The 25,657-nt window shown below is 19.4% G+C and overlaps 2 protein-coding genes across 6 annotated transcripts in view; one reads left to right on the forward strand and one right to left on the reverse strand.

Moving 5' to 3' along the window:
• Positions 1-25,657, forward strand: part of LOC122510454 — a 303,718-nt gene that overhangs the window by 160,268 nt on the left and 117,793 nt on the right. For all 4 annotated transcript variants that reach the window (XM_043625111.1, XM_043625112.1, XM_043625113.1 and 1 more), the window contains 2 exons: positions 2,373-2,465; positions 2,698-2,801. In XM_043625111.1, the coding sequence (XP_043481046.1) occupies positions 2,373-2,465; positions 2,698-2,801 (197 nt within the window). The remainder of the gene's footprint in view (positions 1-2,372; positions 2,466-2,697; positions 2,802-25,657) is intronic.
• LOC122510456 (electron transfer flavoprotein beta subunit lysine methyltransferase-like) overlaps positions 2,721-25,657 on the reverse strand; it is a 101,932-nt gene continuing 78,995 nt past the window's right edge. Inside the window, exons 3-4 of one of the 2 annotated variants that reach the window (XM_043625117.1) lie at positions 11,602-11,859; positions 2,721-2,817 (exon numbers count right to left, since the gene is read on the reverse strand). In XM_043625117.1, the coding sequence (XP_043481052.1) occupies positions 2,813-2,817; positions 11,602-11,859 (263 nt within the window). In that variant the 3' untranslated portion in view covers positions 2,721-2,812. Of the gene's footprint in view, positions 2,818-10,892; positions 11,860-25,657 lie in introns of those variants that run through there. The other variant, XM_043625116.1, reaches the window with a different exon arrangement.

Below are 25,657 nucleotides of genomic sequence, written 5' to 3' on the forward strand. Positions count from 1 at the left end.
AGAATATGAAATTGAGATGAAAAACGAATTCGTTTTTTGTCTCAATTTCATATACTTAGAAAAACTGTGAGCTAATAAATTAGTAGAAATTACTATTTATTTATTTACTATTTTTAGTTTTACTAATAAATTTGTAGAAATTACTATTTATTAAATTACTATTTTTAGTTTTACTAATAAATTAGTGGAAATTACTATTTATTAATTTACTATTTTTAATTTTACTAATAAATTTGTAGAAATTTCTATTTATTTATTTACTATTTTTAATTACTATTCTTTACTAATTTATTTACTATTTAATTAGTAAATTTTATTTAAAGTTTTTCTAAGGATACGTGAGCTAATAAATTAGTGGAAATTACTATTTATTAATTTACTATTTTTAATTTTACTAATAAATTAGTAGTAATTTATTATTTATTTGTTTACTATTTTTAATTTTACTAAAAAATTTATAGAAATTAATATCTATTTTACTGTTTACTTACTTACTATTTTTAATTTTACTAATAAATAAGTAGAAATAACTATATTTGTTTTACTATTTATTTTTTACTAATTCTAATTTTACTAATAAATTTGTAGAAATTACTACTTATTTTACTATTTATTTATTTTACTATCTATTTATTTACTATTTTTAATTTTACAAACTATTTAGTAAAAATTATTATATTTGTTTTACTATTTATTTACTATTTTAAATTTTACTTATAAATTATTAGAAATCACTATTTATTTACTTACTATTCTTAATTTTACTAACAAAGTAGTAGAAATTACTATATTTGTTTTGCTATTTATTTTTTACTACTTTTAATTTTACTAATAAATATGTAGAAATTACCATTTATTTTACTATTTATTTATTTCATATTTTTAATTTTACAAACAATTTTATTAAAAATGACTGTATTTGTTTTACTATTTATTTACTATTTTAAATTTTACTTATAAATTATTAGAAATCACTATTTATTTACTTACTATTTTTAATTTTACTATTAAATTAGTAGAAATTACTATGTTTGTTTTACTATTTTTAATTTTACTAATAAAGTAGTAAAAATTACTACATATTTATTTACTATTCTTAATTTTACAAACAATTTAGTAAAAATTACTATTTATTTATTTAGTATTTTTAATTATACTAACAATTTAGTAAAAATTATTATATTTGTTTTACTATTTATTTACTATTTTAAATTTTACTTATAAAATATTAGAAATTACTTACTATTTAATTTAATTTACTTACTATTTTTAATTTTACTAATATATTAGTAGATATTACTATTTTTTACTTACTCTAATAAATTTGTAGAAATTACTATTTATTTACTATTTCTAATTTTACAAACAATTTAGTAAAGATTACTATACTTGTTTGACTATTTATTTACTATTTTTAATTTTACTAACAATTTAGTAAAAATTACTGTATTTGTTTTACTATTTATTTACTATTCTAATTTTTACTAATAAATTAGCAGAAATTACTATTTATTTATTTATTTACTATTTTTAATTTTACTAATAAAGGAGTAGAAATTACTATGTATTTATTATTTAAAATTTTACTAATAAATTAGTAGAAGTAACTTACTATTTAATTTAATTTACTTACTATTTTAAATTTAACTAATATATTAGTAGAAATTACCATTTTTTTACTTACTATTTTTAATTTTACTAATAAAGTAGTAGAAATTACTATTTGTTTATTATTTTTAATTTTACTAATAAATTAGTAGAAATTACTATGTATTAATTAAATTTTCTAATTCTAAAGCAAAAAGTCAGTCATTAATTCGAATTACTAAACATTATTACTAATTCAAATTTAATTGAATTTAATGGGTAGATTTTTTTTATTGATACTAGAATGGAATTAGTTTTACTATGAACCAAAAGAAAATGTAAATTAAAAATATTATTTTTATATAAAAAAAATTAATTATTTAAATAAATTTTTAAATAAAATTTTTAAAAATTTTAAGAAATATGATACAAAATAGTTTCATTTACAGGATTTAATAAAATACATTTAATTTCAGAAAGAAAAATTAATTCTTCTTTGAAAAAATTCTGCTATAAAATTTAATAAGACAAAGTTTCATTTGTCTGTTAACGCCTTGTTAAACTGCTGAGAATATTATTCCATAATCGATGTTTTTCTTTTTCTAAAAATAAAACTTAAAAGCAAGAAAAAAAAAAAAAAAGAAAAACATAATAGCAAATTAAATTGTCTGTTTATCGGAGAAAGTTTTTCTTTTTTTTTTTTGTAAAAGAGAAAGAAAAATGAATGAATAACTCTGATAATTAGCGTATTAAAGTGATAATAATCGTGTTAATTAATTTTGCAGATTGCGAGGGAGAAAATTGTATACTCCAATGTTCTTATCCAGGAAAAAACCGGAAACCCTGCCAGTGCAAACACAGCATAAAAATCTACAACAGTGAGTGTGACAAATTATATTCTTTTGGAATGGGGGAAAAACAATAAGAAAAAAAAAAAGATTAATCGCTTTACAGAATAGAAAAGACAGGGGTTCAATTTCTCTCTATACATAGATAGAGAGAGAGAGATAGAGAGAGTGAAAGAGTTGGCAAAGTGATTTATACAGTGAAAATCCGGATCTATAAACTTTTCTTATATTTTCCACCTCCCTTTTTTTTTTTATTTGACAGATCGATCGAGATACGAATGCAGGATAAAATTGTCCAATGTCACGTCCCTCCGGGCTAGTCTTCTCACTCAACACGGCACCATAGAGTCTCTTCTCAGTCGACAGGTAAGTGAAATCTAAACTTAAAGTTGAGAGCACAAACATAAGCAATAAAGAGAGCAAGTTTTCACAAAAGCGCTGTGAAAAATGGATTTCATGGAAATTCAAGTGTTTAAAATTTAATAACAGTCTTTCGACCACTGAAAAAGGTCGCATATATTTAAAAAAAAAAAAAAAAAAAAACCATGTCTTTATACATATTTGATATTACATTTCAAAAACTATTCTTTTCATTGAATTGCTCTCTGCTTTCAAAGAATAGAAAAGTATACTTTTTTTCATTTTATTTCCTTATATTTACATTTCTTAAATTAAATTTAAAAACATAAATTCACTTAAATTTTGAATACATAAATTCACTTAAATTTTAAATACATAAATTTACTTAAATTTTTATACGGATAAATAGATAAATTTTTTGGACTTAATAGCAAGAATGTCAGTCAATGATTTCTGCTTTGTAGTTACGATTTTTATTTTTTTATTGCAGTGATAGGAGACTAATTTTTGATAACTTTTTTTATTACCAGACTTCGCACTCGATAATTAATTTTAAAAAAGTAGAAAAAAGTAGCTTTTTCAAACTAAAAAAAGTAATAAAAAAGTAGCTATCGAAAAATTAAACACGACTACTAAAAAAACTCGTTTTTACTTCACAAAACTGAAAAAAATTCCATTTAATATTTTTTATTTTCCTGTCTTTTTCCTAATTTTCATCAAAAATGTTTACTTCTCTCTTATCCTGCGCTAATAAATTGAATTCCTCCTGCAACGAATTTTATTATTCATGAAAGAATTAAAATTTTTATAAAAATAATTCAATTCTGATGAAGAATTTTATAAATTTTTTAAAATAATTTATTTCTTTCGACTAATTTTATGCAAATTCTAATTTAAATTGTAATTAAATTCTCGAGAAATTTTTATTATTTGTGAAAAGAGTTGAATTTTTACGAAGATTTTTTGCAAAAAAATATTTAAATAATTGAATTCTGTTTGGAAATTTTATGAAAATAAATTATTGAAAATCATTGAATAGCGAAAAGTTTTTAAAACTAATATAATTAAATTTTACAAAGAATTATACCTATTAAAATTTTTGACAACATTTGAATGTCTGGTATTTTATTAAATTTTTTTGAAAATATATAATTGAATTCCTAAAAAGTATTTTAATATTTATAGAAATAATTGAATTCCTGCGATGAATATTGTTATTTATGAAAATAATTGAATTTCCAAGAAGAAATTTATTACTTTTAAAAATAATTGAATTCTTGTGATAAATATTGTTATTTATGTAAATAATTGAAATTTGAAAAAAAAATTTATTAAAATACCTGAAAATAATTGAATTTTTGGGAATAATTTTGTTATTTATCGACACAATTGTAATCTTTTCAAAAATTATTTATGTAAATAATTGAAATTCTTAGGAAGAATTTTATTAAAATCTATGAAAGAATAATTGAATTATTTCAAAAAAATTTAATATAATTGTATTTAAAATAATTGAATTCTTTTGAACAATTTTATTAAAATATTAGAAAATAATTAAATTCCTGTCAAAAATTCCAATACTGTAAATAATTGAATTAATTTCCAAAAAATTAAAATTAAATTTTTAAGAATTAATTACATTTTTGGAGCAATTCCTGTATAATTCTATTAAAAAATAATTGAAATCCTGCGAAGAATTTTATTATTTATGAAAATAATTGAATTCTTACGAAGATTTTTACAAAAAATTGTTAAATATCGAATTTTATTGAAAAATTTCATGAAAATAGTAGATATTGAAAATCATTGACTTATTGCGGAAAGATTTTAAAAATCATTAAATTTTACAAAGGATTCTATTAAAATTAATAATTGAATTCCTAAAAATCATTTTATTATTTATGAAAATAATTGAATTCTTGGGAACGATTTTAATGCAATTTTTTTTAAATAATTGGATTTCCGAGAAGAAATTTATTACTTTTAAGAATAATTGAATTCTTGTGATGAACATTGTTATTTATGAAAATAATTGAATTCTTTTGATGAATATTGTTATTTATGAAAATAATTGAATTTTGCAAAGAATTTTATTGAAATGCCTCAAAATAATTGAATTTTCGGGAATAATTTTGTTATTTATTGACATAATTGAATTTTTCAGAAGAATTACTTTTAAATATAATTGAATTCTTAGAAAGAATTTTATTAAAAACTAAAAAAATAATTGACTTATTTCAAAAAAATTTAATTAAAACTGTACATATTTAAAGTAATTTATTTATTTCGAACAATTTTATTCAAATATTTGTAAATAATTGAATTCCTGAGAAAAATTCTAATATTTTTTTAAGTAATTGAATTCTTCCAAAGAATTTAAAAAAACTTTTTTTTAATATTTGATTTTTTCGAGCAATTGAAATCAAATTTTTAAGAATAATTACATTTTTTGAATTTTATTATTTATGAAAATAATTCAATAAATGCTAAGAATTTTTTAAACAAATTTAAAAATAATTGAATTCCTGAGAAGAATTTTATTATTTATGAAAATAATTGAATTATTGCAAAAAATTTTATTAAAATGCCTTAAAACAATTGAATTTTCGGAAATAATATTATATTATAATGATTAAAAATAATTGAATATTCGGAAATAATTTTGTTATTTATCGACATAATTGAATTCTTTCGATGAATTCTTATTTATGTAAATAATTTAATTTCTGTAAATTGAATTAAAAATAATTGAATTCCTGAGAAGAATTTTATTATTCATGAAAATAATTGAATTATTTTAATTATTTTATTAAAATTTTATAATAAAAATTTTATTAAAATGTTTAAAAAGAATTGAATTTCTGTTAAAAATTATTGTTTGTCTGGAAATAATTGAATTATTGCGAAAAATTTTATTGAAATGTTTAAAAAAAATTGAATTTCTGTTAAAAATTATTGTTTGTCTGGAAATAATTGAATTATTGCGAAAAATTGAAATGTATTAAATGTATTGAAATGTTTAAAAAAATTGAATTTCTGTGAAAAATTTTGTTATTTTTGAAAGTAATTGAATTCTTCATAATAATTTTATAAACATTGTTTTAAATAATTGAATTCTTGTGGAAAACTTTATTTGTTGAAAAGAATTGAATTTTACGATTAATTAATTTAAAATAGTTTAAAAAATAATTGAAATTCTTCGATGAGTTTTATTATTTATGAAAATAATTGAATTCTTTTGTGAAATTTAATGAAAATACTTGATATTGAAAATAATTGAATATTTTTAATGAATTTGATTATAATTTTTGAGAATAGTTTTTTCATTTTATTGGCGAATTTAAAGTATTGAAAATTCTAAAAAAAAGCAGAAATACTAAATTTAAGTGGCCAAGCGATGAGTAATAAATTGTATATAAAATAATGTAAATTTGAAATATTTACTTATTTCTATTTATTTAATTAGTTTTAAAAAAATTTAAGTTTAAAATTTAAAAAGAAATCAAATTTAGAAAAATTTTATATAAAATTCAGAAATTAGATTTTTAAAATATTTTACTTCTATTTTTTAAAAATATTTGAATGTTTTGATAAACAATTTAATTTAATTTAAGAAATTGGAAATTTTAAATTTATACATATTATAATTTGTATATTTATATATAATAATTGAATTTTTTTTTTAAATTCAGAAAAACTCTTAAAAATAAAAAAAAAAAATTATTGTTTTTGAAATGATAGAATTTTTAAAAATTTTTTAATAAAATTTTTGAAAATAATCCTTCACTACATCTACAGTAATAAATTACGTTCAGAAAAAAACCGAATAAAATTTTTATGGTAACTTAATGACGATATATCTTTAAACCTTTTCAATATTGTGAAAAAGATCTGTACCATAAAAAAAAATATTGATAAATATTATTCAACTATATACATGTGAGAATATTGACAAAAATTTATATATTGATAAAAATACGCAATAAAGGCATATATAAATATTTATATGTAAAACAACATTTAAATGATATAATATAGATAAAAAGGAATAACCGCGATCCAATAAAAGACTCGAAATGTGTCAAATAAAATTCGTAATATAAAATATGGATCAAAGTTTGTTTTTATAGATGTATTTGATGGTGAATGCGTATAATATTTTTATGTCTTCGCGGAGGATTTTACTGCAGTAAAGCGAATTACGTTTGAAAAAGTTTCGAATTTTCTATCTCATTTTCATAAATTATCATCATTATTATTATTATTATTATACACTGGATTTTTTTGCAAAGAAGAAATAATTAATCTATTTTTGTTAAATAATTTTTTAATTAATTATTTCTCTCGTATTTATGAAAGTTTTCGACATTTTTACAATATTAAATATTTTAATAATAAAATATTTCTCTTCTCTCTAATTAACATTTTTTTATTTAACAGTTATTTTGTTTTTTTAAAAAATACGTGCACAATAATTTATATCATTTGCTCAGAATTTTTTTCAAAGCATTTTTAATTTACAATTATTTTTACGGAATTTTTTATTTTTCATATTATATGTACAAAAAGCGTGGAAATGTATTTTATGATTTTATTTGAAAACTTGATGATTGAATTTTTAAATTAATAATGTTTGTATTAGTCTCTGTATTGCATTTTGTAAAATAGTTGACGCAGTTTTAAACAAATTGTAAAAAAAAAAGAAACTTCTCTTTTTTTTAGAACAGTTTTCGAATTTTTTTTAAATCCTAGCAGTTACAGTCAGTCACAAATTTTTAAGACTTTGAAATTGGGTTTAAGTAGTAAAACACGTTTATAGTCAGACACAAAATTTGCGGAATTCTTTGGTTGTATTATATGTTGGTAAAGTTTGGTATTATATATGTCAGTAGTAAAAGAGAGTTTTAGTTCCAAATTCCTAGAAATTAAATTATAAAAAAAGCAAAAGATTTTTCTTAAATTATCATTTGAAAAAAGTTTATTTTTGTATTTTACAGGGTTGCCACAAAAATTTAATTTTGTTTTTTCCTCACTTTTTCCTGATTACGAAACAAAATTTTTCTTTTTCTTTTTTTTTATTTTATAATTATATTATAAATTTTTTTATTTATAAATATTATTAGCAAACATGAAAAAATCGATAACTTCGAGTCTTCGACTTGGAGTGGTCGATTTCTTCAAGTTTGGTAATAATAATTAAAGATGATCAAGTGATAAAATCAATATTTTTTAATATAAAAAAAATATAAAATAAAAAATATTGTTTTTAAAAAAACAAAAATAAAATTCTTCAGAATTATTTCCATCTCATTCAATATTTATTTTCTCGAATTTCTACCTAAAATTCTTCTTTAAATCAATTATTTTTAATAATTTTGGAGAAAATTCTGAATTTTCAAATCAATTTGTTTATAATTAAATTTTAAGAAATTTCAATTATTCAGAAATTCTTCAATTAAATATATTAGAAATTAAAAACTTCAAATAATTAAAAAAATGCCACTAAACATTTTGAAAAAAATTAATTCTACAGAATTCCTAATTAAAAGTATGAAAAGTTCAAATTTTCAATGATTTCAATTTGAAACTTTTTAAAAATTCAATTATTTCTAAAAATTCACGCTTGCAATTATAATTCAATTATAATCTAAAATTTTAACTGAAACACACTTTTAAAACAATATTTATTAGAAAATTCTACGAGAATTCAATTATGTAAATACAAAAATAAATATTTTATTATATTGAATGTTTCTTAAAATTATAAAGAATTTGATCAACAAATTTTTAAATAATTGAATTCTTGTGACAATTTTAATAATAATTTCATTTTTCAAAAAATTTGATGAAAACTATATTAAAAATAATTTAAATTATGCCAAGAATTTTATTAAAATTTTTGAAAATAATTGAATTTCGAAGAAAAATTTTATTATTTATAAAGATAATTAATAATTTGAGGATAATTTTAGAAATAATTTTTGAACATAATTGAAAATAAATGGAAAATAAAAGCTTGAAATAATTCTAAAATAAAATTCAACTAAACTTTGTCGAAAAAAAAATAATAATTCTATAAAATCGTTAGTTAACAGTATATAAAAAATTCAGATTTTCAAAGATTTTAATTTGAAACCTTTTTAGAATTCAATTATTTCTGAAAATTAGCGCTAAAATGCTTTCATTATTCAATTCTTATTATCTATAATTTGAACTAAAATTCATTTTTAAATCAATTTTTACTGATTTAATTTTATTGATTTTATTTTTATTGACAATTTTACGAGAATTAAATTATTATTTAAATAAAAAAATAAATAATTTATTGAATAATTGAATGTTTCTCAAAATTTATTTCTGATAAAGAATTTAATGAACGAATTTTTAAATAATTGAATTCATTTGACTTTTAATAAAAATTTTAAAAATAATTACATTTTTCGAGGAATTCGATTAAAATTGTATTGAAAATAATTGAAATTCTACAATGAGTTTTACTATTTATGAAAATAATTTAATTAAAAAAATATATTATTTATAAAAGTAATTGAATTGCTGTAAAAAATTATTATTTATGAAAATAATTGAATTATTGCAAAGAAATTTATAAAAAATTTTGTTAATAATTGAATTCCTGCCAAAATTTTATTATTTATGATAATATCTATTGAATGAATTTTTGAGACGAATTTTATGTATTTTTTTTTTAAATAAATGAATTCTTTTGAGAAATTTTATTAAAGTAGTAGATATAATGAAAATAATTGAATATTAGCGAAGAATTTCAATATTTGTAATAATAATTGAATTTTTGCGAAAGAATTTCTAAATATTTTTGAAAATAATTTAATTGTTTTAAAGAACTTTATAAAGAAAATTTTAAATTATTTTTAAGAAGAATTTTATTAAAATTTTTAAAAATAATATTACATTTTTCGAGGAATTCAATTAAAATTATATTGAAAATAATTGAAATTCTGCAATGAGTTTTATTATTTTTGAAAATAATTGAATTCTTATAAAGAATTTTATTAATTACGAAAATAATTGAATCTCTGTAAACAATTTAATTAATTATAAAAATAATGGAATTATTGCAAAGAAATTAGGTAGAATTTTATCAAAATTGTTTTTAAATAATTGAATTTTTTTGGACAATTTTATTAAAATGGTAGATATTAAAAATCATTAAATTGAAGGAAATTTTTGAAATTAATTGAAATTTTGACAAGAATTTTTTTCAAATTTTCGTAAATAATTGAATTTTGGAGAAGAATTTTTTTTTGAATAATTAAATTCTTTTGGAAAATTTTATTAAAATGGAAAATATTAAAAATCATTAAATTGTGGGAAATTTTTGAAAATAATTGAAATTTTGACAAGAATTTTCTTCAAATTTTCGTAAATAATTGAATTCTTTTGAAAATTTTTATTAAAATGGTAGATGAAATTTTTGAAATTTTGCCAAGAATTTTCTTAAAAATTTTCGAAAATAATTGAATTTCGGAGAAGAATTTTTTTTAAATAATTAAATTCTTTTGGAAAATTTTATTAAAATGGAAAATATTAAAAATCATTAAATTGAGGAAAATTTTTGAAAATAATTGAAATTTTGACAAGAATTTTCTTCAAATTTTCGAAAATAATTGAATTTTATTATTTTTAAAAATAATTGAAATTTTGACAAGAAATTTTAAAAATCTCTGTATATAATTGAATTTCTACGAAGAATTTTATTATACTTTTGAAAATAATTTAATTTCTACAATCATTTGTAACTTTTCCAAAATTCAATTTTAGTTTTTTTTAAGTGTTTTTAACTAAAATTCTTCTATAAAAATAAATCCATTTTTTTTTATTTCAGAACAAGTTGAATTATTGAAATTTTTCAAAAATCAAAGTTTTTTCCTATTTAAATTTATTGAAAATTGAAATTTTCTAAAATTTCAAATTAAAACCTTTTGAAGTTGATCTAATTTTTGAAAATTGTAAATGCAACTCTTTTAAAATTCAATTAATTTCGAAATATTTAAGTAAAATTGTTTAGTAAATAATTTATTATTAACAAATTTTATGATAGTTTTTATGATACCTGGTTCTTGAAGAATTAAGTTATTTAGAAAGAAATTATTATTAGAAATAGAAAAAATAGAAAAAAAGGTTTTGTGTTAAAATTCGTGGTTATTTCATAGTTTATGAGTCAAAAACATTTACTACTTAAATAAATAAATAAAAAAAACAAAAAGGACTCAAAAATTCAGAATTTTCTTATGAATTCTAAAAATAAAATTTTTTCCCTGTACTTTTAATAAAAATCCCTGACTTTTTCCCGATTTCCCTGACCAGTGGCAACCCTGGTTTAGTTATTGAGATCTATGCAAACTTTTGTTACACGTTCGAAAACACAAACACGCGATTAATAAAAGTCAAAAAATTGTAAAAAAAAAAAAGGAAAAAGGAAAAATAGTGTAAAATATTTCATTGATATTCAAATGCAGATGCAATGAATTTGATAGTCAATCACAGACTGTCGATAAAGTCAGTTGGTGAAATTCCGGCACGAGAATAAGTCAATAACTTAAGCGTCTCGTGTACCTATGTCAGAATGGCATTGACAGAGTATGATTTGGTATGAATAGATCGTCATATGAATTTTGACGGGGAAAATAAAAAAAAAAAAAAATTGATTTTTTCTCCCCCGATTTTTTTTTTTTTTCAATCAACTATTTCGAAATGAAACGCCAAACGGTGGCTGAATTGAATCCATAATTTTCCCTTCTGACATTTTCCGGTAGGTCATACTTACAAATTGGTGACATTCTCTTCTTTAAATCTTGGTTGAGAGCGTGTCTTCCTGGATCTCCAATATAAATTTGAGATCCTGCCCTCAATGACCTTTCGAGCCACGGAATGAGTTTCTCGGCAATTTTCTCGTCGTACAACAAGTCTCCTATGAGAATTACATTGAAGAGCTCGTTTAGTTTTCCCTCAATTAGGTTTTCCTTGGAAACTCGTAGGTCCACGTTGTTCAATTTGGCGTTCATTAGTATCGCTACGCAGGCGACTGAAAAGAATATAAAACGAACATTTTATTTTCCGCTGACGAGGTGGTAAAATTCTTCTGAATTTTAAACAACTTTTTTTTACTTTTTTCTTTTCTTTTTCTTTTTTTCTTTCTTTTGTTTCTTTTTCTTTTTTTTTTGGAGAATTGAAACTATTTAAGGAAGACGAATAATAAAATTGTCGGTTTATCTTTTAGTTTCTAGTGGTTCAGATTATCGACACTTATTATAATATGGAATTTCTAATTAGGTTAATTAGTTTTCATCATTATCCAATTTTCTCGTAGGATGTTTTTCTTTCAGAGTTTGAGAAGCTTTATCAATCTCTCGAAATTGATTTACTTGAATTATTCAGCAAATTAGATTTTATTAGACGAAATTTATATTTAATTATTATAGAATTATTAAATTATTATATAGAATTATTATAGAATTTTACTTCTAGTAAAAACTGAATTTTTAAACAACTCAAAAAAAAATCTTATAGAATTTTATTATAGAATGATTCTAGAAATTTAAAGTATTTTTTTTTATTATTAATTAAGCTTTTCTTTTTTGAATTTCGCGCCAAAATGGTTCTTTAAACTGCCGTCCAGATGGCATGAAAATTCTCTCACAAATCAAATTCTTGGCAAAACTTGGATTATTTTCGAAAATTTTCCTCAATTCAATGATTTTTTATATCAACTATATCAAAATTTAAAACAAATTTAAACAAAATTTTGATAAAATTCTACGCAAAACATTTAATTATTTTCATAAATAATAACAATTTCATAGGAATTCAATTATTTAAAAAAATTTTTTGATAAAATCCTTCTCAAACATTTCATTATTTTCAAAAATAATAAAAATTTTACAGAAATTCCATTATTTAGAAATTTTTCATAAATTTTTTCATAATAATTTCACTATTTTTCATAAATAAAATAATTTTTTGCAAAAATTCAATTATTTTTAAATACAAGTTTAAGTTAATTCTTGGAAAAATTAAATTATTTTCCAAAATTTTAATTTGATTCTTTTCAGAAATTCAATTGTTTTCAAAAATCTTTATAAAATTCTCTGCAAAATTTTAAATATTTTATAATTAATAAAATGTTTATACTGGAATTCAATTACTTAAAACAGTTTTCAAAAAAATTTTCAAAAAAATCAATTATTTATCATAAAGATCATTACAAAATTCTTTGCAAGAATTCAATTATTTTAATTCGTTGTAAAAAAAATTCAATTATTATTATTTATTTTTACAAATTTTTTTTATAAATTTCTTCAATAATTCACAATAATTTCATTATTTTTAAAAATAATAAAAATTTTTCACAAAAATTCAATTTTTTTCATAAATTAAAAATTTTAGTAAAATTCTTGTTAAAAATTGAATTTTTTTCAAAAATTTTCCTCAATTCAATGATTTTTAATAAATCTACTATTTTAATAAAATTTTCCAAAAGAAATCAATTATTTATAAATAAAAAATTTTGATAAAATTCTACTCAAAACATTTAATTATTTTCATAAATAATAAGAATTTCACAGGAATTCAATTATTTACAAATTTTTTTTATAAATTTCTTCTCATTAATTCCATTATTTTCATAAATAATAAAATTCTTTAGCAAAAATGTAATTATTCTAATTACAATTTTAAAAAAATTCAATTACTTTCAAAAGTTTAAATAAAATTTTTTTTTTATAAAAATTCAATTAATTTGAATGCAATTTTAATTAAATTTCACAATAGACTTTAATGAGTAACATAAATTATAAAAAATTTTAAACAATATAAATTTTTTTGCAAGAATTCAATTATTTTCAGAAATAATATAATTTTACACAAAAATTTAATTATTTAAAAACATTTTTATGAAATTCTTCTGGAAAATTCAATTATTTTCACAAATAAGAAAAATTCATTGCAAATTTTCAATTATTTTAAAAAGAATTTTTAATTCTTTCACAGAATTCAATTTAAACTATACCTATTAAAAATTCTTTAATTCTTATGAAGAATTACATCAAAATTCATAAGAATAATTGAATTTTTCCGAAGAATTTTATTAAATTTAAAGAAATAAATGAATATTGTAGAGTAATTTTATTAAAATTATATTAAAAATAACTGAATTTATACGAAAAAGTTGTGGCAAAACTTTTGAAAATATTTGAATATCTGGAAAAATTTCGATAGGTATGCAAATAATTGAATATTTGCCAAGATTTTTATCAGGATTTTTTAAAATAATTTAATTTCTGCAAAGATTTTTGTCATTTATAGAAAATATTTAAATCCGTTCGAAAAATTTTATTAAAATTTTTTAATGTAATTGAAGATCTGCACAGAATTTTGTTTTTTTTTTCATTTATGCCAAGAATTTTATTAAAATTTTTCAAAAATAATTGAATTTCTACGAATTTTTCACAAGAATTCAATTATTTTCGTAAGTAATAAAATTCTTTTTAGGAATTCAATTATTTTCACAAATAATAAAACTCGTCGCAGAAATTCAATTATTTTTAATATAATTTGAATCGACTTCCTCGAAAAATGCAATTATTTAAAAAAAATTTATTAAAATTCATCGAAATAATTAATTTTTGATGAGAATTCAATTTTCGATAAACATTCAATTATTCAATGAATTATTTATTTTTGTATTTAAATAATTGAATTCTCGTAGAATCTTTTGATAAATATTGATTTTCATTTCATAAAAATGAATTTCAATTCAAATTTTAGATAATAATTGAATATTAATAGCATTATAGCGTTTTTTTTCATTTATGCCAAGAATTTAATTTTAATTTTTGAAAATAATTTAATTTCTTCTAATTTTTCACAGGAATTTAATTATTTTTGGAAATTTTAATAAAATTCTTTTTAGGGATTTAATTATTTTCGAAAATAATAAAACTCAAATCAGAATTTTAATTATTTACAGATTAAATTAAATTAAATTATTTACAAACTTTTGACATAACAATTCGAAGTATAAAACAAAAAATTGGAATAAAACAACACTAATTTCAGGTGAGGAAAAATTATGTCGATTATTATAATATAATTTTTCTTTAGATGTTAACATTTGCTAGTTTTTTTTCATAAAATTATCTAAATATTAAAGAAATTTTCTTCAATATTTTAACACAATTTCTCCCAACAAAAAAAAAATTAAATTACACAAAAAAAACTTTTTTTTTCCACATTCAGTAACCTAATTCAATTTTCCTGGGCTTGAATTTTCTTGTCACGATGAAATTGCATTAAAATTCAAAAATATTTTCAAGTATTTTCAAGCGTAACACACAGAACTCATGTGTCTATATAGCTATGGAAATTTCTCCAAAAAGCATGTTTTGAAAATAAAATTATATCCATATTGCGAGTGAAACAGATGCACATATTAATTTGAAAAGTTGTTGAAAATGCAAGATTTGACGTTAATTATAGCGATTTCAGCATTTCACGACAGTAGTGTACTTTCAGAGTTGAACTAACTAGTTACAAAATTACAGTAAACTCGGCTATCTTCCTGTGACGAGGAGGAGACACATTAGATTAGAGAGCTTTCAACATTAGAGTTCTCAACTCTCAATCAAAGTGAGAGTTGAAAATTGATAATGTTATATAACGTGAAAACTTTATTGGTCAAACGATTGGATTATTTCAAATTTATTTATCTTCTTCAGTTCTTCAAATAAAGCGAAATGAAAAAAAGTTTTTCTAAACGATTTCATATGAAAATTAAACATTTCTTGAAGATCAGGGTTAGTACAAAAATTTAGTTTTCTTTTTTCCTACGTTTTCCTTGATTTTTAGGAAAAAATTTTCACTTTTTCCCTGACCCTAAAGAATATTCTGATTCACTCTAAATTTTTAGATAAAAAAAAGTTTTTGTTTTTTGTTTTTTTAAATTTTTTATTAAATTTTCTTCTTTTTTAATCATTCACTCTAAATTATTAGATAGGCTCGAAAAAAAAATGTTTTATTAATATTTATTTAATACGAATTTCTGTAATTGTAAAATTATTCAAAAACATCAATAACTTCTTTTTTAAATAAATATTTAATCATTATTTTTCGATAGAAATTAAAATTTTTAAAAATTGTTACTGCAACTTTTTCAAAATTATTATTAATCTCAATATAATTATTATTTTCTAGAATTATAACGAAAATTCTTCTTCAAATCAATTATTTTTAATAATAATTAATAATTTATGAAGAAGTTCTTTGAGAAGTTTCAAATACATTTGTTCACAATTCAATTTTACGACATTTCATCGATTATAAAAAAAAATTCTTTAATTTCTATAGTAAAAAATAAAAAGTTGAAATAATTTCCAAAAAATTCAGATTTGCAAAGATTTTAATTTGACACCTTTTCAAAATTCAATATTATTTCTATAAATTGATACAATAACTCTTCTAATATTCAATTATCTAAAATTTTAATTGAAATTCATTTTTAAATATTTTTTCTTTTGAAAAAATGCTAAGACTTTTGTAAATATTAATTTTTTCATTTGGCAATTTTTTTATAGATATTTTCTACAAAATTAAGTTTGGATTTCAAAATCTATCAATTTTTAGAAATTTAGAAAAAATAAAAATTCTAAAATGATCAAAATATTCAATTATTGTATTAAAAATAACTGAAATTCTGCTATGAGTTTTATTATTATTTGCGGAAATAATTGAAAAAGAATTTTATTAAAATTTCCAAAAATAATTAAATTCCTGTGAAAAATTAGCACAAATTCAATTATTTTTGAAAAATTTTAATAAAATTCTTGGCATAAATGAAAAATAACAAAAATCTTCAATTATTTTCAAAAAATTTAATAAAATTTTTCGAACGGATTTAAATATTTTCTATAAATAAGAAAAATCTTTGCAGAAATTAAATTATTTTAAAAAATCCTAATAAAAGTCTTGGCAAATATTCAATTACTTGCATACCTATCGAAATTTTTCCAGATATTCAAATATTTTCAAAAGTTTTGCCACAACTTTTTCGTATGAATTTTTCAGTTATTTTTAATATAATTTTAATAAAATTACTCTATAATATTCATTTATTTCTTTAAATTTAATAAAATTCTTCGGAAAAATTCAATTATTCTTAAGAATTTTGATGAAATTCTTCATAAGAATTAAATAATTTTTAATAGGTATAGTTTAAATTGAATTCCGTGAAAGAATTAAAAATTCTTTTTAAAATAATTGAAAATTTGCAATGAATTTTTCTTATTTGTGAAAATAATTGAATTTTCCGGAAGAATTTTATAAAAATGTTTTTAAATAATTAAATTTTTGTGTAAAATTATATTATTTCTGAAAATAATTGAATTTTTGCAAAAAAATTTATATTGTTTAAAATTTTGCATAATTTATGTTACTCATTAAAGTCTATCGTGAAATTTAATTGAAATTGCATTCAAATTAATTGAATTTTTATAAAAAAAAATTTTATTTCAACTTTTGAAAGTAATTGAAGTCTTTAGAGAAGTTTTTCTTTAAATTGTAATTAAAATAATTACATTTTTGCTAAAGAATTTTGTTATTTATGAAAATAATGGAATTAATGAGAAGAAATTTATAAAAAAATTTGTAAATAATTGAATTCCTGTGAAATTCTTATTATTTATGAAAATAATTCAATCCATGCAAAAAAAATTTTATTATTTATTGAAAATAATTAAATTCTTGTAAAGGGGATTTATAAACAAATTTGTAAATAATAAAATTTATGTGAAATTGAAGAAAATGTTTAAAAATAATTGAAATTTTGCCAACAATTTTATTAAAAATTTTTTAAAAAAGATGAATTTTGACAAGAATTTTTTATTTAAAATTTTAAAAATAATTGAATTTTGGAAAAGAATTTGATTACTTTTTAAAATAATTAAATTTATGCAATCTTTTTAATTTTTTTAAAAATTTCATTTTTTTTTAGTGTTTTTGAGTAAAATTCGTCTATAAATCCACTATTTTTAATAATTAATTAAATATACCTATATTAAAAAATTTAACAAACAGAAGAATTTGAATTATTAAAATTTTTAAGAACCTAAGTAATCTCTAAAATTTCGAATGAAATTCATTGAAACTTTAAATAGAAAAATATTTTTTTTTTATTAATTCTCGAAAGATATGACTATATTATAAATTTTTTGAAAAATAATTAAAAAACTCTCGCAAAGAAATTCAATTTAAAAAAAAGAATAATTTATCTGTCATATGATAGACAGTTGACAAATTGTTTTTTATCAAAGAAAAAAAAATGGTTTTAATTATTAATGAAATATGCAAAATTTTACGCGAATTTTCAGTCACTTTTATGTCCCTCATTATAACTCTTGGCAAAATTTATTTAAAATGTAATTTTGTGAGACAATTTTCATTTATATTCACGACATACACATATATATATATTTACGTTTGCGATAATAAAGTCAACTAATTATTTTGTAAATGATAATTTTTCGTAATATATTTCTGTGCGTGGAGTGTAGAAACCTAAATAAACAAACTTTTTTGGAATATAATAAAGGGGATGATGAGTTTCATGACCAACGACTGGCTTTAAGTCATAAAAATTTTAAATCAACGTTGATTTAACTTAGTCGTAAACTTCTTTTGACGTAAAAAATAATATGATCTCTTGGAATTTCTTTCCCTTTGTTCTTATTAAAAAAAAAAAAGTTGTATAAAGTCCCTATTTTAACAATAACTTTTCGTCTATATGAGAAAAATAATAATAATAATAATAATAATAATAATAATAATAATAATAATAATAATAATAATAAACAATTTAATAATTAAATTGTATAAGAATTATAACTTGATTAGCTAAATACTAAATACTAATTTAAATCAGTTTATTATTTATTAATTTATCATAATAATTCTTTTTAGAAAGAAAAAATAACTAATAGTAAAAAAATGTTGTTTCACAAAAGTATTTCTATAAAGAAACGTGACAAAATACATAAAAAGAAATAAGAAAAGAAATAAAAAGAAATATAATTTCTGCCAGTTGGATGAAAATAATGGAAAAAAATTGTTCTCGAGAAAATAAATATTTTTAAAGTTAATAAAAAGCATATTACTTGACAATCAAATGATTTCAAGTGGAAAAAAGGAAGAGAGTCTATCTATATATATAAAAGAAAAAAAGATCATCCGACAATTAAATAATAGGAAAAATTTTCAATAAATATATATAAGAAAAAGTTTTCTCCTCCTTGTATTTACTTGTATTAAATCGATACCTCCATGTATTACAATCCTATCTTACGGTGAAGGTTAATACAGTCCTATCTTGCGGTAACGTTCTATACAGTTCTATCTTGAAGTAACGCTTTATACCATTCTATCTCAAATTTTCCAATTTTGCGTAAGAGCCAAATTAAAAGTAAATTCCATATTAAAAATATTAATGACAGTTTGATATTCATAAGATAATTTTTATGTAATTCTTTAAAGATTTTTCTATCATAATATACATAAATAAAACACAATTATATAAAATCAAGCCAAGAAAATGCATTCTTAATACTTCTACAAAGGTTAATTAACCTAATTTTATGACAGGTTAATATTTCACGGGATAGTGGAATGATAAAAATAATGTTGTTAGTTTTCTTGTTTAATTTTAATTATCAATTATTATTAGTTAAAATAAACGTATCATTTTTATGAGTTTTAAGTATAGATACAAATATTTAAATAAGTAAGTAAACGAGGTTTTGATTGTAGAAAATTTTTACACAAGTGAGAATACAAATAGAATAATAATAAAATAATTTAAAAATCTACATTATTTTACTGTAATAAACGTTGAAAACGTCACTCCAATATAGAATTTATAAGTATGTTTCAAGGATTATATTATACTAGTATTTTATTATATATTTCACAAACGATAACAAGATTATAAATTACAATATAATTATAATAATAAAAGTATCTGTAATATTAGTCAAAATAGTCAATCCGAGTCTGAATTCGAATGATCTCAATTTCTACGTCAGAACAAGTCTCTCCTGGTGTAAGAAAAGTTAAAATAAAGCAAAATTAACAGATAAAATAATTACTTTATAAATTTATATATTTTTATTATTATTCAGTAAAGAATTTTTTCCTGATGGCATACTTAAATCCAAAGGGATATCCATTTTCTACCTTTTGTTCTTTTTTGCTTTTCTAACACGATTATACGAATCACATGTGTATATTTTTTTTGACAGATACAAAAACAAAAGAAAGATAGAACACTTTTACTTGGAAGATAAAACTTGTTATTATTTCTAATTACTGTTTTTTATAAATATCCTAATTAATATAACTATTTTAGGTGTTACCATCTAATACAGAATATTTTCTTCTATAATTTTAGCAAAAAACTGAAAAATTGAAAATTTTGAGATAGAATGGTATAAACCGTCACTTCAAGATAGAACTGTATAAAACGTTACCGCAAGATAGGACTGTATTAACCTTCACCGTAAGATAGGATTGTAATACATGGAGGTATCGAAATGTATCAGTTTAGAGAAGATGACACTATTTCAGAAAAATACGAACTCCAAGGAAGTTAGCTTGGGGAAAAAGAACTGTCGTGTACGTTAAGAGGTTTACTTTTAGATGCTCAGAGGAAATTTATCTTTTTTAAAGATATAAAGAGTGTACTGTAAAGAATTTCTTTGTGCAAAAGTCTGATGCATTTTCCGATAAAATCTATTTCCTCCTACCTCACTTTTTTCCACTCGTAACTTTATCAAAAAAAAAAAAAAAGAATATTTCTCCTTTTTTTCCATAAAAAATATTAAAATTGCAAAACACAAAATTTCCATGTTGCCCACATAGACACAATGTCTCTCTTCAAAGCAAGAAAATTACAATTTTTTCCATTTTGGACAAAAAAAAATTTACATATCCTTTGAAAAACTAAGAAGAAAATTTCTACTAAATTAACAAACAGTATTTTGTAAAAAGGTTTTCTCAATTTTTTCAAATTAATTAATTAATTATTTTTTTAATTTAAAAAAAAATTTTATTTTTTAATTTGAAAAAAATTTTATTTTTTCAATTATAGTAAAAAATAATTTTTGAAATGGATGCCTGAGAAAAAAGTCCTATTGTGAGTAAAGAAAATAATGCACAATGAAAAATATTGCCCGATATCGAAATAAGATTTTTTTTTTAATTCGAGTGCTTTCAGGACTCAAATGCTTTTTAATTTCAAGGCTTTCAATATTTAAATGACCCCCTCTCTTCTCCTTCCCACCGCCATGGTTATTGACTACAATATCTTCAAATATTGTTGCCATTTTCCATCTGCGTTGAAATTGCTCTTGATTTTCAAGTTATTCCAATAGGCAAGTAATAAAGAAAGGACTAATTCCGAAATAAGTTCAAAAAGAAATTATGTATTGGTTTTTATTATTATTATATTATTTATTATTATAATAATTTATTATTATTTTACATAAACAAAGTAAAAGTTTTAAGTAAAAAAAAATGTTATAAATCAAATTTTGTTTAAGAAATTTTAAATTTATTTTGGAAAAAATATTTAGAAAATTTCTATTTGTTAAAAACTATTGTAAAATTATTCGAAAACATCAATAACTTCTTTTCTAAATAAATATTTAATCATTATTATTTTTTACACAGGAATAAAGATTTTCAAAAATTTCCAATTCAAATCTTTTTGAAATTTAACAACTTACAAGAATATTTATTATAAAAAATGAAGAAACCGATCACTCCGAGTCGAAGACTCGGAGTAATCAATTTCTTTATTTTTTATAATAAATTAAAAGATAACCGAGTGATAAGATCATTATTTTATATAATAGAAATATTTTTACTGTAATTTTTTCAAAATTATTATTTTCTAGAATTTTTGAATAAAATTCCTCTTTAAATTAATTATCTCTAATAATATTTGAAAAAGTTCTTTGAGAATTTTCAAAGTATTATTTTCTAAAATTTTTAACTAAAATTCTTCTTCAAATCAATTATTTTTAATAATTTTTGAAAATGTTCTTTGGAAATTTTTTAAATCTATTTGATTACAATAATTCAATTCTATGAAATTTCGATTATTGGAAAAAAAGTTTAAAGTATGAAAAAATCAGATTTTTAAAGATTTTAATTTGAAACTTTTACAAAATTCAATTATTTCCAAAAATTGACGTTATAATGCTTTTAATATTCAATTATTATCTATAAAATTTTAATTGAAATTCATTTTTAAATTAATTTTTATCAAAAAAATTCTACGAGAATTCAATTATTTAAATACAAAAATAAATAATTTATTGAATAATTGAATCTTTATCGAAAATTGAATTTTCATCAAAAATTAATTCTCTTGGCGAATTTTAATAAATTTTTTTTAAATAATTGCATTTTTCGAGGAATTCGATTAAATTTATATTAAAAATAATTGAAATTCTGCGATGAGTTTTATTATTTATGAAAATAATTGAATTCCTAAAAAGAATTTGATTACTTACGAAAATAATTAAATTCTTGTGAAAAATTCGTAGAAATTCAATTATTTTCAAAAATTTTAATAAAATTCTTGGCATACATGATAAATAACAAAATTCTTTACAAATCTTCAATTACTTTCAAAAAATTTAATAAAATTTTTCGCGAGGATTTAAATATTTTCGATAAATAATAAAAATCTTTGCAAAAATTAAATTATTTTAAAAAATCCTAATAAAAGTCTTGGCAAATATTCAATTATTTGCATACCTATCGAAATTTTTGCAGTTGTTCAAATATTTTCAAAATTTTTGATAAAACTTTTTCATATGAATTCAGTTATTTTTAATATAATTTTAATAAAATTACTCCATAATATTCAATTATTTTTTTAAATTTAATAAAATTCTTCGACAAAATTCAATTATTCTTAAGAATTTTGATACAATTCTTCATAAGAATTAAATAATTTTTCAATACAGTTTTATTTGAATTCCATGAAAGAATTAAAAATTCTTTAAAATAATTGAAATTTTGCAATGAATTTTATTATTTTGTGAAAATAAATGAATTTTCCGAAAGAATTTTATAAAAATGTTTTTAAATAATTAAACTTTTGTGTAAAATTATATTATTTCTGAAAATAATTGAATTCTTGCAAAAAAAATTTATATTGTTTTAAATTTTGCATAATTTATGTTACTCATTAAAGTCTATCGTGAAATTTAATTAAAATTGCATTCAAATTAATTGAATTTTTATAAAAAAAAATTTTATTTAAACTTTTGAAAGTAATTGAAATCTTTAGAAAAGTTTTTTTTTAAAATTGTAATTAGAATAATTACATTTTTGCTAAAGAATTTTATTATTTATGAAAATAATGGAATTAGTGAGAAGAAATTTATAAAAAAAATTTGTAAATAATTGAATTCCTGTGAAATTCTTATTATTTATGAAAATAATTAAATGTTTTGAGTAGAATTCTATCAAAATTTTTTTGTTTATAAATAATTGATTTCTTTTGGAAAATTTTATTAAAATAGTAGATTTATTAAAAATCATTGAATTGTGTAAAATTTTTGAAAAAAAAAATTGAATTTTTAACAAGAATTTTATTAAAATTTTTAATTTATGAAAAAAATTGAATTTTTGTGAAAAATTTTTATTATTTTTGAAAATAATGAAATTATTGTGAATTATTGAAGAAATTTATAAAAAAATTTGTAAAAATAAATAATAATTATTGAATTTTTGCAATGAATCAAAATAATTGAATTCCTGCAAAGAATTTTTTAACAATCTTTATAAAATAATTGATATTTTTCGAAAAAAAATTTTGAAAATTGCATGTTTTAAGTAATTGAATTCCAGTAAACAGTTGATTAATAATAAAATAATTGAAATTTTGCAAAGAATTTTATAAAGATTTTTGAAAACAATTGAATTTCTGCGAAGAATCAAATTAAATTTTTTGAAAATAATTGAAGTTTTCGAAGAATTAACTTAAAATTTATTGTATTAAAAATAATTGAATTTTTGTAAAAAAAAAAAATTATATTATTTATGAAAATAATGAAATTATTGTGAAGAAATTTATAAAAAATTTCTAAATAATAGAATTCATGTGAAATTTTTATTATTTATAAAAATAATTAAATGTTTGAGTAGAATTTTATCAAAAAAATTATAAATAGTAACCTTTTGAGTTAAAAGTTAATTTTTTTATGAAAATTATAAACGTAATTCTTTTACAATTCAATTCATTTTGAATTAGTTAAGTAAAATTATTCATTAAATAATTTATTTATTTTATGATATATAGTTGTTCAAGATTTAAGTTATTAAAAATGAAATTTTTGTCAGAAATAGAAAAATGTGAAGGTTTTTTATCAGAATTCGTGATAATTTCATAGTTTATAAGGCAAACAAAAAAGACTCGAAAATTCAGAATTTTCTTATATATAGGTAAATTCTAAAAATTGAATTTTTTCCATTATACTTTTAATAAAAATCCCTGACTTTTTTCTGACTTCTGTGAATTTCCTTGAAAATTAAAATTAAAGAAATTGTTCTAAATATAAAAATATCAGACTCGTATTTTTCCCCAAACCGAATGTGATGAATTTATTTGGAATTCGTGTTCGCCTATTTTTCCCAGAAAAGTTGTCGCGGGAATTATTGAGAGGGGGTTGGGGAAGGAATCATAGATTTTTACCCATGGGGTCTTGAAGCTGAGTTGGGGATTTCCCAATGAACCTTCAGTGTGCAACCGGCTCTTCACGCATCAGCGAGAAACTGGTTCTGAATTTCTAAGTGGATGTGCGGTTGCAAGCAGACATAAATACTTTACGTTCTGATTCGATGACGCACGCTAAGTTTCACTGGGTAGAGACTTGCAGAATTCAAACTTCGATTCTAAATATATATACATATATATATTATAAGTCTCTGTGTATGCCGAGACATCTATATATTCCCGAAGGAAAAGTTAATTTTCAGTTTGTCATCAAAATCTCTCTATATATATTGAAAGTGATAGAGAGAAAGAGAGAGAGAGGGAGAGATTTCAAATACACAAATTTCATTTCATCTCCGTTGAAAAAAACTCCATCCACTATATCCGAAATCTCATTTCATTTCTTCTTCGTTCAAGTGGAAAAAAATTCTCCCCCTTTTGATCAGAATTCACAGACTTTCACTTTATTATATAAATTAGAACAAATATTTAAAATTATTTTTAATTAAAAGAAAATAATTGAAAAATAATTGAAAAATAATTGAATTAAACAAAGAATTTCTTTCAAAGTTTTAAAATTAAATCGTGTCGGTTAATAATAAAAAATTAAAAATTTGACTATTGAATTTTATTAAGATTGTATTAAAAATAATATTGAATTCTCTCGAAAAATTTGGTTAAAAATTAAAAATAATAATTGAATTCTTTCTAAAAAGAAAAAATTGATTGATATTTGCAAATTGAAATTTTGAAATAAACAACTCTTTAGTTAAAGTTTATTTTATGAAAATATGTTGTCAATATATTTACTACAAAATACTACGTGACAATTCAGTCGTAACTCGAATACCATTTGTAACACTAGAGAATTTACAGTGAACGTTGGCCGTATATATAGAAGATTTTATAGATGGGTCATAAACTTGAATTCGCTTATAAGTGCAAGCCTTTCTCTGTTTTCAGATAAATTGTCGTTCAGTTACAAATCAAAATGATATTCCTTTACAATCGTGTTCAATTACACTTTGTCATTGCGAGTAACATTATC

Source organism: Leptopilina heterotoma, unplaced genomic scaffold, assembly GCF_015476425.1.
Source record: "Leptopilina heterotoma isolate Lh14 unplaced genomic scaffold, ASM1547642v1 Lhet_68, whole genome shotgun sequence".
NCBI lineage: Eukaryota > Metazoa > Arthropoda > Insecta > Hymenoptera > Figitidae > Leptopilina > Leptopilina heterotoma.